Raw genomic sequence first — 15,693 nt, 5'->3', positions numbered from 1 at the left:
CCAGGGCAGCAACGCTATTAGTTTTTCTTTTTAAAAGAAATAAAATAAAATATTTCTAATTAACGAAATTGTTTTAAATGGAAAGTTGGCGTTAAATATTAACCGAAAATTGTTTTTGAAAATTTTCAAAAATAAAAAAATTAACGAAATATTTACTTACCTCGAAAAATTGAATTTGTCTTATAGGAATTTTTTTATAGTTTGTTTGTTTCTTTTTCTGTTTTTTAAAAAATACCAAATGTTGAAAATTATTTACAAATATAATGCAATTTTATAGATTATATATAACCGTGAAATTTTTCTATGTCTTAATTTATTAGTGTCTATTAATATTTATTATTAACTATATTTTATTATATTTGTAAATATTTCTATTTGAATTTGTGTTTGAAAAATGTTGTATTAATTACTTTTTAAGATAATTATCTTTAACCTAAGTATGTACTTGGTATTTATTCATAAAATGGAAAAGTATGTGGAAATGAAAGAAATTAAAAAGATTTGTGCAGAAGAAATTCAAAAAGGAGATAAAGAAAATGAAACGAAAGAAACTAATTAGTGAGAAGTCTCCTAAAATGAGCATCAAATGAAAATTTTAGAATTAAGCAAAATGCAAACAAAAGTTCATAAATTTTAAGATGGAAGGGTTTGGGTGGGCATAGAATGATCACCATTAAAATTTTGTGTGAATAATTTATCTAGAATAAAACATCTACGACCCAAATAAACCTAACACGACTTATGTATTGAAGATAGAAATTCAATATTCAACCTCATGTTTGTCGTAAATAAATCTAACAATTGAAACTACTATATAAATTTTGGTCATTTTTGCTCTTATCCCCCCTATTCCTTTCTAATAAAATGTATATTAAAATAATGAAAGTTGGAGAATTTTTTCATTTCCTTCTTGTCCCTCCATTTTTCGTAAATGAATACTTTGCCCTTTCATTCCTAAGACACGACTTTTCAATCGATGTTTGGTGAGAAATAGTCTAAATCGAACACATGCCTTGGGAAGTATAATAGAAAGAAAACTATTCACTTCCTTCTGGTAAATACATCCTAGTCAAAATCGCAAATATATCAATTTTTTACCAGCTCATATCCGTTGCTGTACAACAAAATTCCCCAAAATTTAAAATGATTTTGTATCATTACAAACTTATCACCATGACCAATATGGAAAAGATGGTTTCTATAGACTTGATAGTTTCAAGACAACTCATGAATTATAATGAATTCATGGATTGATTAAACCCCATTACATGCAACAAACTTTTAATCCATCCCCAAAAGCAATATTCTGCGATATTCAGTCTAAGTGAAGGAACCCTCTAAAGACTAATGCAGACCAAACTTACGTGTTAGAATGGAGTGGCCAAGTACAAAAGAGAGAACCCAAGACATCCAGAAAAAAACACCTGATTCTCGTTACGGCCCCTTCTCTTGTATGCATCAAAATGAAGCGTCCGACACGTTCAAAAATGCACCCTCTTCAGTATCTTTATATGAAACAGGAACCAAAGTCAAAAGAAAGCAGCAAAAAAGCCACTTTGGGGTTTTAGAGTACGAACTGTAATCAGTTATATTGTATACAATACAATCAGCTCAACAACATGATTCTAAAGACAAATATATAAAAGCTATCATGTGAGAGGTGAGAAGTGAGAAGTGATAAAGAATTGGGAATACTATGCACGATTACATTCAGCAGAAAGAAAAAGAGATTTGGAAAGTAATTACTTACTCATGCTTACTTGAGTAGGTCACAAACTGACGGCTCTGTAAAACAGCTATGGGAGGGAATATATACAGAACGTGCAAATCCAAGGAATGGAGTTCTGTTTTAGCATGAAATATACACGAGGGAGCTTCCACGAGCGGCTACAGTAACATAAAAGGGTATAAATTAACCTTCTAAAAGGATCTAAAAGTCCAAAGGCATAGTAACAACAAACGGAATGATTTACAAGTACGGACCCATCTAAGAAATCCTTGAAGAGGAAAAAAGAAAGTCAGAATGCTAAAGATATCAACTATTTCCAGTAAGCTTCCACAAAATTTACCATTCATGCCGATGACGAATAAATAATCCATGTTCAAGAAACTTGCATTTCATTAGTGTGCACCGTTTTCCTGACTAGTTTAAGTTCTAGGACATCTTCCGCAACTTCTATCGCTGCAGGCTTCACAATATCCTCTTTTCTTGCATCCGTTGGTTTCTTTTCCATTTTTTCGTCACTAACATCTAAGATCTCAATCACAGAACTTTGTGGTTTAAAATCCTCAATCTCTATGATTTCTTCCTTTGGAGTTTCTATAATGTGAAGAAGATCAACTGGAGTGGCTGCAGGGTCCAGTTCCCTGCAACCTCTGGGAGCATTTGGGGCTTCTTTACCTGTGAGCAAACGTGAAGGTACAAGATGAGAAAACCGAAATATCTCATCTTTAGGGATCCTTCTGACTTGGTTTGGATCCATATGCTGATGAAATACAGCCTTGAAACCGGCCACCTTGACAAGGGGAGTAACAATAACACCTACTTCTTTGTTATAATCCTCAAGAACTTCTACCATGTCATACTTGTGTATTACCTCATTTGATGTCAGTTCATTCCATTCAGGGGACCAATTCCTATAAAGAGCCCATACATCTCCCTTTCTGGGATATATGCAAATGTCTCCATAAGTGCCTTTTGACCACCTGACCTTGTGCGAAAAAGAATTAAGGGAGCTATAGAGCTCACACCTCCCAGTTCTAAAACCCCCACATGTTTTTGGAAAACCGCAGCTAACCCAACTCAGTGAACCCAACTCATTATCAGTTATTGAATTTAGCCAACGAATCTTCATTTTAAAAGGGTTCAAAGATACTACACTTTGAATCCAGGCATAACGTCGAGGCATGCCATCATCATCGTCATAAGCAGCCCAGACCTGATTTTCTCCAAAAGAGCTTTCTGTACAGTCTCTATCAAAATTGTGAAAATCCGGATCAGGGACATCTATTAACATCGTTCCTGCTTCACGGGAACATGAATTGCTAGGAAAACCAATCACTGACTGTGATTCCCTCTTTAAATTCAGAAGTTCGATTGATATATCTTTATTATCTTTTTTATCACTCACTGGAGTTGCCTCTCTCTTCCCAGTTACCTGCTCGTTCCCATTTCCCTCTTTGACTGCACCAGTGGTTGAAGTTGGGGAATTCAATTCACGTAACATTTTCCTTATTTCCACCTTGGCCTTCTTGATTAATAAATTCCGAAATTCACTAAGAGAAGCATCCTGAGAGCTCTGAAGCTTGGTATTTCTATTTAGATTGCCCTGTGTATAGCCAGACAGATTGCCCAACCTAGTCCTTTCCAGGCCAGTTTTCGACTGATTGGTCATATCTCTTGCATGGGAGCCAGAAGAAATGTCATCTATACCTCTTCTTCTCTTTGCAGAACCAGAGTGCCCTGTAGATGAAGCACCAGGGGCTTTCCTAGCCGTCTGATGCTTTCTTCGTTCCTCTCTTTTGGCAGCTTGTGCCTCCTCACGTTGTCTTTTCACTTTCTCATATGCCTGCTGAACTACAGTTGCAGCTTGAGCAGCAGATGAAGCACCACCCGTTCTTGAGAAAGGACCCCATTGAAAGTTGTTTTGACTATGTGTGGACTGATTTGATGATGAGGCAATATTACTCCTCCCTTGACTATATGCATTTTTACTGCCAGTTTGATAACTTGGCTGCGTAAAATCCCATCCATTCGACTTCACACCATTCGCAGGGGGTGGGGGCGTTTCAATAGCAAAAAATGGCTCATGACAGTTGGGGCAAACAAGATTATGATGCAGATAGACTCTGAGATACTCATACTGCATCTTGCACCGATGGCAAACAGTCCAAAAGGTTGGTCTTGGTTTCTGAGATGAAGCAGAAGAATGATCTGATCGCAATGCACTTTTCTGTCTCTTCATATTTGAAGTAGTAGCACTTTTCGTGAAATTGTAAAAACCATTTCTCCCAGATGCCGAAGATGAACTTCCCCTTGAAGCTGAAATAGTTTTGTTAACGCTACCATTCCTCTTCTGGTCATATACTATTCTTCTTGATTTATCAGACAACAAACTCCAAGCCTGAGAAATAAGCTTAAAAGCCCCATCAGCTCCTATAGACTTGTTTTTATCAGGGTGAAGAATAAGAGCTAGCTTCCTGTAGTTTTTCCTGACCGTTTCCTCATCAGCTCGTGGATTCACACCAAGTATTGCATACCAATCTACTTCTCCATTTATTTTGTTTTCTGCAGAAATATAGACATCAAGTGTGGCTAACATTTGAGAGATACCCTCAAGCCCTGGGTATAAATTTTGTGCCTTCAAAGCAAATTTTTTAGCCCCTGCTATGTCCTTTGCAGTAAATTTCTCCTCAGCTTTTGCTTTAGCCCTTGCAGCCTCATCTTTATTACAATCCATTCTTTATTTTTGGTCTACACTTGCCTGCTTTTCTTTCTTATTAAAACAGCAGGGCTTTTTGTTGACTATAGAACCTTCAGCAACCACCTATTTGTTTTGCTGACTAAGCGTTTCCTCATACTTCAAAAGGAAAAGTACTCCTTAACATTGCCATTGAACATCAATGTTGAACCAAACTGCCACAGAACAAACATTATCTTCAACCTTTGGTTCAATATATAAACTACAAAAACATTGTCTACTGACCACACACATCAAATTGCATAACTTAAAAGCAAAAGAATGTATGATAAAATCATTGAGGAGGTGGTGGGGGACAACAAAACCAAAACCCCCCAAGGAAACAAGAAGAAAAATCGCTACATGTTCCTATCTCTTAACACAGATAATCACATTATCCTTTTTCCTTAAAATCGTAAATCCTCAACAAGAAAGCAACAAAGCATAACCTAACCACCAAAACACACTCACACAAGAGTACCCTTCAATAAAAAAGGCAATTCCATTCTAACACCGATAAAAGAGCCCCAAATTACCAAACAAATAAAAACAACCTAAAAACACCATAATGCAAAACAAAAACACACACAAAAAAAAAAAAAAAAAATACTCACATAGCATTAATATTAATCAAAACCCAAATCAAGTTTAACAGGCAGTACCCTCACTATGGACGCTCAGCAGTTGAATTCCAAATACAGTAGCCATGAACAGAATCAGTCCCTACACAAATACCGGCACAACGTATACTCCTTCCTTCACCGAAACCTGAAACGAAGAAAATACTCCTCAACAAAACCTTCAAACGAATCGAATGCTTCTAGAGTAGTTCGAAGCAATCGAGGATCCCTCTAGCTTCTGCCGCGGATCAAAGTCAAGAAAAACTGTAGCAGGATTGTTGAAGAGAAATTGGTCTCAAGTGAAGAGAAGGGAAAGTCGATTGTCGATTCGATGAGAGTAGCGTTTGTATGATCGAAGTTGATGAGGAATTTGATGGAGGGGAGAGAAATAGTAGTGCATGGAGGATTTGGGTGGGCCAAAAAATGGTGTTCTTGGAAGGTGCTTTGATGGGGGATTACGCCTGGACTGTATGAATCGACTATGTATCGTTTTTTAGTGATATTTTTGGGCGTGGTTTGAGAGAAGAGATTTTTCTTTTTCTTTTTTCTTCTTCTTCTTCTTCTTTTTTCTCTCTCTTTTTTTTTTTTTTTTTTGGAGAATTTATATATACAAGAAAAATTATTTTAAATGGTAAAAATTATTAAAATATTTATAAATATATCAAAATTTTATCGTTGTTAATAAGGTTTTTTAAAAAATAGAAAGAATTGACAAATTTCTTTACACCCTTAATTTTTCTATAAAGCGAAAATATTATATTAAATGTTCTATTTTTTACAATTTTACATTATTTACGATGATAGATAGACAAAGAGAGTGTTCTATTTATGATATTTAATATTTATTAAATATTTTAGTTTATTTTGTTATATTTGAAAATAGTTTTTATTTATTTATATATATAAGTGGAAGAAAAATTTTACAAAATAAATTGTATTTATAATGTTTGGATGGTAAGTTTAGTTTTGAAACGTTTTCAAATATAGTATGATATACCAAAATTTTACAAAATATAGTAAAATTTCAATTTAATATCCGTAAGAGCATTGAATTAAAATTTGATAGAATTTGATATTTTGTTATATTTTGTTATTATTTTCAATTATTTGGTCATTTACAATAATTTCATTTTGTTGTTATTGTTAGGTAATTATCTTGACTTTAATGTGGCATGCTGTTGTGATTGATTAGTCTTAAATAGATGTGTTCATAAAGTTGGATAATCCAAAAAGATGGATCCGAGCCGTTTGGATTTAGTTCAATCCAAAAAGATAGATCTGAACGGTTTGGATTTGGTTCGAATAAATGAATTTCATAGATTCACCTAAAACTACCCAAACTAACTCGAATTTATAATTAATATTAAAGTGTATACTTCTTTACTTGGGTTACGGTTATATCCCAATATACTTATTTTAGTTTTGTTTAATTTACCAAAATCTCCTTGCAAAGAAATTTGTTTATTATATTAATTAAATTTGAATAGTTAATCTCAATTTAATATATAAAAATAATTAAATCAAAACTTTACTTATAAACATTTTACTTCCTTTTAGAACACAAATTAAATAAACAACTTATCTAACTCAATCTAACCCAATCCAGAGTTTCGTATTGGGATGGATTCGTTTTTTAATAAGAGTTGAGTTGATGAAATTTACAATCATTACAATTGCATTGGGTCTAAAATGTCTTTCAATTCAATCCAACTCGTAAACACGTGATCTAGTCTTAAATAAGCTAGTGAAATATGAACCTATATGTTGATTCATCATTAACTCAATCTTTGATTAAGGTCCATTACCATTGATACATTGATAGAAACTAGTTATGGTTGTAGTAGTTCTTATTAAGTATTAGTAAACGAGGTTTTATATAGAGTACGTTGTAGGTAAAATTCAACCTAACAATATTAGCCAAAAATTAGAGGGAAAAGGTTGGGTTCTCGCTCTCACTTTTCTCTCTCTCGTACATATTGGTTTTTTGTCCTCCATCTCGCTCTAAACATGCATGTTAGACGTAGAGAAATGAAAAGCTCGTGAAGAGAAACACCCTATGCAATTCAACCCCATAAAGGAAGAGGGATGAAAGATAATTTTATAATTTCGGCAGATGTTGACGTAGGCAAAATGACAAAATTCTTAAATTTTAAAAAATGAGACAAAAACCAATCTGAGTCTTAGAGATCGAAATCTTTTGTACCATTATCTCCTTTTGTAAACTTTCGTGTTTTATTTAAATAAAATGTTTATGAAATCGGCTAAAAAATATATATATTTGGTCCTTAAATTTTGGATAAAATTTCTATTTGATTTCTAAGTTTCATCGTGGATGCTTAAATCATGAGTATGATTTTCATTTACTCCTTATATTTTAGCATATTATAATTTTTTTTTTTAGTTTTGATATTTGTTATAATTTGGTCGATAAGTTTCAAGGTTTACACTCTTAATCTTTATTTTTTTTATTAAATACTCAATTTAGTTTTTAGTCTTAATGCTTGTTAATTATTAATTTAAAATAATTAAAAAAAACTTTATAATTTGTTTAAATTAATTAATAAACTATGACTAAAAGTGTCTATCCATCGATTTTGCTATGTTGGAAAGCATAAGGTTAATCAATGTTCGATGAGATGTTTCAACCGGTTGCAATCACATTTTCACATGGTGATTGATATAATTTGCAAGACAAGAAAAGTTACCAAGGGTAAGAAGTTTGTTAAAGATATTGATTCAAAGAGGTAACGTTATTGATTTGGTTATTTATAATTCACTAATCGAAGGATTTTGTTTTCATTAGTGACCTAATTAGTGCGAGGAAATTGTTCATTAGTATCCCAAGTAAGGAATGTAAACTTGACGTGATTAGTTACAATGTTATTTCAAAACTTGGTAGGTGAAAGAAGCAACGGTACCTTACACTTAAATGCTTTAAATGGAAAAATTGGTGATAACATACGGTAACTTGTTAAGAAGGCTTTTTTCAAGCAGACAAGGTTGATGATACCAAAAAGTAATATGGTCCTTTAAATTAATCTTATGTATTATGTATGTACGATACTTTATTAGATGAGTTGTGTATTGTTTATTCGAAGCAATATAACTTTATAACAAGCAAACATCATGCCATTTGAAATTGAACATTAAATCTTTAATCATCTAATTGATGACCTATGTAAGACATGTAAACTTGAAACTATTTGACAACTTTTCAAAAAACTATCATGGGAAGAGGTTCAACCAGATGTTGTGACCTGATCCATTATAATTCATGGGTGTTCGATAGAAGGACAAAGTTAAGGTAAATATCTTGTTTGAAACGATAGAAGAAAATGGTTGTACCCCAAATTAATTACTTATAACACTCCCATATGTGGTTTCTACAAAAGGTAATAAATTAGAAGATGTGGTTTAACTTTTTCATAGGACGATTCAAAATGATATGTTACCAGATTACAACGATGAACCATAGTAGTAGACATGCTTTCCAAATTTAAAAAGATCAAGAAAGTCTAGTTTTTCATCCAATTATTCCAGTAAAAGAGCATCAACGTTAATGATAGAACACTTACTGATAGCCTCATTAAGAGCTTTATGACTTAAAACTTTATAATAAGTTTTAGGAACTGCACATCATTTCATGGACTTGATAGGTCTCCACTTCTTTTCCTTGTCTATTCTACTTTTTTATCTTTGTAGATTTGCTTATCTTTAATACGACACGAACTTGATGTGTTTTTAGTTTGGATTCAAAAACTCTTGAGTCGAACAAAGGAGTGGAGTTAGCAACTCCATTTTCATAACTCCTGACTAAATACCTCATAACTTATTCAAACACTTCTCTTTTTCTTTCAAGTTCATCAAATTTCACCAATGTAAATGGCCTGTGAAAACGGAATTTTTATTTAAAAATAGGAGGGTGGTCTCTGGAAGAGGATTTACTTTTAATATTTCTCAGTTTATAAAAAGCGGAAGCAAAAAATACAATGTGACAAAAAATAGAAACGTGATCTTACATTATCTATAATTATGAATGAGAGTGATTTTAAAATAATTAAATTCATTTTTGTTTTATATACATAGAGATGTTATATTTCATAAATATTTGTAAATTATTCGTTTGTAATTTGAAATACATTTTTGTCAATTTTCAACCAGAGATATAAACTTTTTCCATTATTAAATACTTTTTTAAACAACTCCTAATATAATACTTCTCGGTGAACATTTTTCAAACTCAATTTTAGAAGGAGTAGAAGTTAAACTCAATTGAATTTGTATTGACTTTTAACTGGAGTACTTGTTCTATAACTAATAAAGAAATACGCTTGTTCTATATCTAACAAAGAAATACAGTCGAAGTCACGTCTTATGAACATCAATTACAAACTTATTCAGTTTGAGACCTTTTACTTCCGTCTATTAAATTCTATCAAAATCATCGTTTGCAAATGAGTTATATTATAGACATCATTAATTGTTGGTTTACATGAGGAAACTCTATTCATCCCATCTAATTGAATCACATGCCATCGTTTATGATACGAGCAACTGGTGTGGTGTTTGAAGTGAACTTTAAACGATACTTTCAGCCATTGGACAAAAATTCTTTGCCTACAATATGAAATCTAATTGCTTGATTTGTTAATACCAATCGTATATCTGGATTAATTCGAGAAATAAATGGTCTTTTAACAGAAATTATTTTTATCTAAACTTTTCTTTTCTTAATGGTAAAATACACAATTTTTTTAAAAGAATAATTTATTTTCAAAATCGAAAGACGTCATTAATTAGTGTAAAACTCACGAGAAAATTTTGGAGGGGAAAAATATTATGGGGAGTTGGAAGAGAATAAAAGAAAGAAATGGAAATTGAGAAAATGGAGTTGGGGAATTCCCACATCGGAAGGAAACATTTTAGTGGACCGCTTAGCCACTATACAAAATCCCTCCAACCTATTGCCTTCAGAAATTCACGGAGCCGTGCGGTGAGCACAGAGCGAACTATTCTTTCGCCTTTTACTAAAGAATACTGTGTGCTCGACGTACCAAGCGGCATACGCCTATTTTTGGAGGACCCCACCTCTCTCCGGTGGTCGGTCCCTACAAAACTTGAAATGAAATATTTAGTTCGTAAAGTCCTTTGGGCTTCAAATAGAATTATTAAATTAAGTAAATAAATGTAACAGATAGGTAAATTATATTATAGTATATTTCTTTATTGCAATTGTAATTTCCTTCTCATGAAATTGAAGGAAAATGTTAAATAATTTTAGGTTTTTTGGTTAATTTTTGTAAATATAAAAAACCAAATTCAAAATCAAAACAAAAAAATCATCAAATACTAATCTAAACCATCGTAATTAGTTGCTATATTATAATTATTTGGCCAAAGCTTTTTTGTTTTGACTGATTATGACAATTTTTTAGAGAAATTGTTATAGATAAAAAAAAAAAAACATTGACAAAAAAGATTTAAAATAAAATAATTTTAATTTTTTATTATTTTGTAAGTTTCAAGAGTTAAAAGAAGTTTTCTTTATTGAATTGGATGGAAAAGTACTTGTTGTATTTAGTTGGATAAATGCTAAAATAAATCTCACTGATTATAAAGAAAAGTACTTGTTGTGTTTATTTGGATATATGCTAAAAATAAATCTATAAATAAATCTCACTAATTATAAATTAAATTCAATATCTATGTTTAAATTTTAAAATAAACATATATTGTTTTAAAAACTCCTAACATATTTGTTGGTGCAATTGACTAAAAGAGATGTTTTGTCTTAACCTAATTATTTATATATTTATTTTTCAATATATACTTAATAGTTTTGAATCTCCACAAATTGAAATAATCATATTTCATGAATCAATAACAAAAGTAAAATTATGATAAATTCTGAAAAACCACTTAAAATATAATAGTAATTGCAATGATAATATCAAACCTTCACCAATAAAAAAAATTAGCTCTTGTATGAATTTGAAGGTTCGATTACTATTAATCAGTAGTTCAAATCTACTGAACATCTCAAATGAAAATATTGGGTTAGTTACCACTAGACTCACTCAAGAGTGACTAATTTTTAAAATTAAAATTGAAAGTACAATTATGGAAATTGTTTATACAATACTTACTTAATGATAAAAGTTCGAGGGTCTAATTTCTGTTGAATTAAAATGTGATTAAAATTTAAAGGTATGGTTGTAGTTACGAGGAGAGAGGGTATGATGTGTATACAATTTGCTCAAAAAATCAATCATTCCTGTATTGAAAATCGTCACACCCTAAGGAAGAAAGAGAAAGGCTCCACCAAATTGCCGCATAAAGAACGCCAAACTCCAAAGATTGGTAACAACACGCCAGATGCTAATAAGCCATTACGCGATCGCAAACCCATCGTTATCCATTGAAGATAAGATCCCAGCTCCCAATTCGTATACATTACGTGTAATCCACCAAATCTTCCCTTTCATTTCACACCCTCCTCCTCCTCCCATATTTATCTCAATCCCGATTCCCCCTTTTGCTCCCTTTTTGTTTTCTCGCTATCCAAACAGAAATTCGAGTTAAAAGTGAACAAGAACTTTCTGGGTTACAACCAAAAAGGGTATTTTTAGTTCAATCTTCCATTTGGGTTTTCACCGTTTGGTGTTTATGTGCTGTGGCTTGAATGATTTCGTCAAGAAACAAACAAAGTTTTCGTTATCACATCTATCCACTTGCTGTTCTTGTTGTTGATGGGTTTTAGTCTGGCTTTCCAATCCAATCATAGCCCCCCTTTTCTTTGATTTATCCATTGCCCTCGACTCTTTCAACAAAAGCGTTGTTGGGCTTTCTTTTCCTTGAGAGGTTTTTGCGTTTTTGATCGAAGAACTATGATGCAACGACAGCAGCGAGATGGGGGGGAATCGAGTGTTTTCTACGAGCTTTCTTCTCTTGTTATGAACATTCTCCGAACTCCTCCGTCGTCGATTCCGTTTTCCGATCACTCGCCGGTGGTGTCAACCGCATCATCGTCGCGACGGACGATTCCAGCGCAGATAACTCCGGCGGGGTTTGCGTCGCTACTTTTAGGAATTTCTCTGGCTCTGATGCTCTGTGGATCAGTTACCTTCTTCATCGGCTTCATGATGATGCCTTGGGTTATTGGATTGGTTATGTTTTTCTATGTCGCCGCGGTGGTTTCATGTCTCTCCATGATTGGACGCTCGATTATCTGCTACGCCACGGCTCCGCCTAGAAAGGATATTCCAGGTACGATGGTCTGTTTTGATGGTTTTCATTTGAATCTCGATTTCGCTTTCATACAATTTTGTTTTGTTTGAATGTCTTATCATCAATTCTGAATCTTAGAAGTAAATTTCTCTTCAATTGTTGTGTTGAATCTGTTTAAAGCAAAGTAGATTCAAACTCTATGTTTCTGTTAGAATTCTGTTTTTTCTCGAACCAATGATGGAGATGCCTTTTATGTCTTAATTTCTGAAGAACAAGCCTGGTTTTTCATATGATTGAAGAACTAATCGTTTGGGGAAAGAAAATTTTGTCTTATAAAACAGATAAAGCAAGGCTTCCTAACAATCTATGTTTCAAACTGTACAATTTCAGAATAGAAACCGACGAAGAAGCAGAAATACGAATGCATATACGTGTCGTAGAAGTGTTGTAGTGCTCAAGTATTTGGTAGGGACTAAAGTGTCTGCTTTTTAGGACACCGATTTTGATTTCTCTTGATAGCTAGGTTATGGTCCTCGTGGTTAATCTTTCCAAAATTGTGTCACTTTCACAATGGCATTGTAGTGCACGGCAACATGATGTGGATGAAATATCTTACACTTTTTTCTTTTGATGATCTTTTTCTTTTCTTTTTTGACAAGAGCCAGGGCCAACATCTAGGTGTCAATAGTATATTAAATCCAAGATAGGTGGTCTCCATGAATTGAACTTATTTCCTTCTAACCTTTATCAAACTCAGTTTTTTTTTTTTATTGATGGGTTGCTAGGGCAAGCAATGATGTAATTCTTCTGATAATCTTAATGTTGACGATCCCATTTCTTGCATTATCAGGACCACGCTCACTTATTCTGCTAAGCCATGGCCCACCATTGGACTAACTTTGAGAAAGAAGTAGGCTTTAAACTAGGACTTGAACCTAAAACTTTGGAGGCTTTTCCCAAACTTTCCCAATCATGTACTATTAGACCCACCAAACTTGTCAAGCCATTGGCTGAGCATTTGAAAATCCGAAAACGAAAAGGTCGTTGTGAGAAATGAGAATGCCCAACTCTAATTGCTTTGTTGGGGTTAATTTTCTTTTTCATTCACCCTCCACAACTTGCACATGGGGATCCATTAATATGCTAGAGCTTTGTATGCTTTGCAACTTCAAATGAAGGTTGGATCATTATGAAGAATGGCTTGTAAGGGATCCGAAGATGGTAGTATCAAAATCCATGGACATGTAGATACTAGAATCTTCAGGAAATGTCAACATCAATACTAAAAGAAAAAATGAAGATAGCTCCTCTTTGGTGTATAATTCAGAATTTTGGGATATGTATTTTGTTCCTACTCCAAAATGGAGACCGATTTTTTCATCTTTGTTTGTGACCTCGTGTGCTGTTTGTAGCTTTTCATAGTTTCATTCAAATGTCTTGCAAATGAAAATGGAAAACTCAGAAGTTTTAAACATAAATGACTTCAACCAAGGACTCGTTTACTTCTAAATAATTTCATGCGCAATCTTGGGTGTCAAAGAATAACAGATATGGCTGTTTTCTGAAAAAGCCGTCTGTTAGAAAGTGTTGCCTGAAGTAAAAGCTTCAATTTTAATTCAATGCTTTATTTCCGAACGTAATTGTTAATTAGTTTAGCATTTGTAGAGTCATGTAGGACTAGCCTTGATTACCTTTTTCCTATCCATACAATGCTGTTCAATCAGCAACCAGTTCATCCATCGTTCTCATTTCTTGTTTGCTACGAATTTAGAATTTCTTAACTCAAATTTCCCATCTACTTTGTGGCTGCAGCTTGGAAACTAATGTGAAGAGGTACATGATGATGGAAAATGGAAATAAAAAAAATGTTGTTTACGTGGCAGTGGGCAGCTCTATTTCCTTGGTGCTGCCTTGCTGGGTGGCTTTCTTCTAAACTCGACGAGGAAGAAGTGTTTGTTAATATTATATTTTCATACCATACTGGATCCTGTTGATATTGTTTCTGTTAATTTGAAAGGAGCAAAATGTTGGAAGGTTTAAGAATATGATAAGGAAATGCAAGATGTGGGGGACTTAATTCCATTTCATTTCCTCCTCTTACCCTTAGGCCATCATCCATACCTTTTGAGGTAAATCTGTATTGATTATAGAAGAAAATTAGCTGTTAGGTTCTCAAATATGAATTCAAGAACTATGTTCCCCTCCCCCATATTGTCTTTTCCTTCTCAATATCTTCTTCAAAAACATTACTGAATACTCTAATATCTCGAGCCTTGCCCTGCTTGGTTCAAGGTTCGTGTTGTTTTCGCCGTAGAGCGGTCTGGGTCCTGAGATGAAAAAACTTTAGAGAAGAGATGTTACGTTTCTCTTCTTTAATAGAAATAGAGTTGTGAACATTCTATCATTTGAAGATGAGAGAGTTACTTATAATGGGTAAAATCATATTATTGTAGCTGTTTCCTTAAACTATAGTTTGGGTTTGTATATTTTGTATATTATAGTGGTAAAATGGACAACTAGTCTCAGAATTGATTCTGCTTCAGCTTTCATCTTTTTCTTGATGGGTTATGAGTATAATTAATCTTTTTTTGTCCTCTCTCTTGAGGTCAAAATATATTACTTAATTGAAGTTGACAAAAGGTTTATTTGAAAAGACTTCTCCTCAAGATACTTTATGAAATTTACAAAATTAATCCACTATCTTTGATATCTTTTATATACTAGACCTAATACTTAGTCTCAAAGTAAAAGTTAAAAGCAACTTGAAGTAAAAGTTAAGAGCAACTTGATTATTAATATATATATATATATATATATATATATATATATATATAATTCGTTAATTAATAGTTTTAGTCATTCAGGTTTGGTGTGAAAGTCTAAATAAACTTTAACATCAAAGAACTAAAAGTCTATTCTGTCTTCAATAATATGTAATTGGTGGATTGTTTGAAAAATGGTAGAGTATAAATGAGTAGTAAAGTTGGTGAGTATCCACTTGATTTGTGTTTTTTTTTTCTTTTAGTCTTTTGTTGTTCATAGGAACATTGTAGTTTTAATTTTATGAAATTTTTTGACTGAGATATAGATAAATTGTTGATTTTGATGGAGATTTATAGAAGGATTACAAAAACTAGTACCTTTTATTACCCTTACATGTCTATTATTATTATTACCTATGAGGCATATTATAATTATTAATAATATTAAATTGTATTTTGTGGCTTTTCTATAACATAATGAAACTTTTATACTATGTTTGAAACTTTAGCTGTGATATATTGTAATGTACTAAACATTGTTATTCATTTGTGTGATTGGTTAAAAAAAATGTTTAAATATACTAAAAAAATAAATTAAGAATTGTTGTTTTTTAAATGAACTTC

The 15,693-nt window shown here is 32.6% G+C and overlaps 2 protein-coding genes and 1 non-coding gene across 8 annotated transcripts; 2 read left to right on the top strand and 1 right to left on the bottom strand.

Moving 5' to 3' along the window:
• Positions 1–1,023: 1,023 nt before the first annotated feature.
• Positions 1,024–5,629, bottom strand: LOC103494591 (uncharacterized). 5 transcript variants are annotated; one of them, XM_051087345.1, is made up of 4 exons: positions 5,123–5,629; positions 1,984–4,636; positions 1,751–1,887; positions 1,024–1,505 (listed from the first exon to the last, which is right to left on the bottom strand). In XM_051087345.1, the coding sequence occupies exon 2, from the start codon at positions 4,458–4,460 to the stop codon at positions 2,103–2,105; it is 2,358 nt and encodes a 785-aa protein (XP_050943302.1). In that variant the 5' UTR covers positions 4,461–4,636; positions 5,123–5,629; the 3' UTR covers positions 1,024–1,505; positions 1,751–1,887; positions 1,984–2,102. The 5 variants fall into 5 exon arrangements, with proteins under 5 accessions (XP_050943302.1, XP_050943303.1, XP_008454053.2 ...); XM_051087346.1 differs by having other exon boundaries at positions 1,761–1,887; XM_008455831.3 differs by having other exon boundaries at positions 2,070–4,636; positions 5,075–5,628.
• Positions 5,630–10,064: 4,435 nt separating this feature from the next.
• Positions 10,065–10,182, top strand: LOC127150416 (U5 spliceosomal RNA). Its single transcript, XR_007822720.1, has one exon. It is a non-coding gene; the product is annotated as a U5 spliceosomal RNA (small nuclear RNA).
• Positions 10,183–11,355: 1,173 nt separating this feature from the next.
• Positions 11,356–14,854, top strand: LOC103494590 (uncharacterized). Of its 2 annotated transcripts, none has more exons than XM_008455829.3 (2): positions 11,356–12,346; positions 14,120–14,854. In XM_008455829.3, the coding sequence occupies exons 1-2, from the start codon at positions 11,968–11,970 to the stop codon at positions 14,134–14,136; spliced, it is 396 nt and encodes a 131-aa protein (XP_008454051.1). In that variant the 5' UTR covers positions 11,356–11,967; the 3' UTR covers positions 14,137–14,854. The 2 variants fall into 2 exon arrangements, with proteins under 2 accessions (XP_008454051.1, XP_008454049.1); XM_008455827.3 differs by having other exon boundaries at positions 11,442–12,346; positions 13,158–14,854.
• The last annotated feature ends 839 nt before the right edge of the window (positions 14,855–15,693 follow it).

The sequence above is a fragment of the Cucumis melo genome, chromosome 7, assembly GCF_025177605.1.
Source record: "Cucumis melo cultivar AY chromosome 7, USDA_Cmelo_AY_1.0, whole genome shotgun sequence".
Lineage (NCBI taxonomy): Eukaryota > Viridiplantae > Streptophyta > Magnoliopsida > Cucurbitales > Cucurbitaceae > Cucumis > Cucumis melo.
Note: the sequence above shows the minus strand (reverse complement) of the source record. Positions and strands in the feature narration are given on the sequence as shown.

Coding starts and splice junctions, on each gene's coding strand:
- LOC103494591 (XM_051087345.1), bottom strand. CDS start 4,460: ATGGATTGTAATAAAGATGAGGCTGCAAGGGCTAAAGCAAAAGCTGAG.
- LOC103494590 (XM_008455827.3), top strand. CDS start 11,968: ATGATGCAACGACAGCAGCGAGATGGGGGGGAATCGAGTGTTTTCTAC. Junction 12,347..13,157: donor GCCTAGAAAGGATATTCCAG/GTACGATGGTCT, acceptor TTGCATTATCAG/GACCACGCTCACTTATTCTG.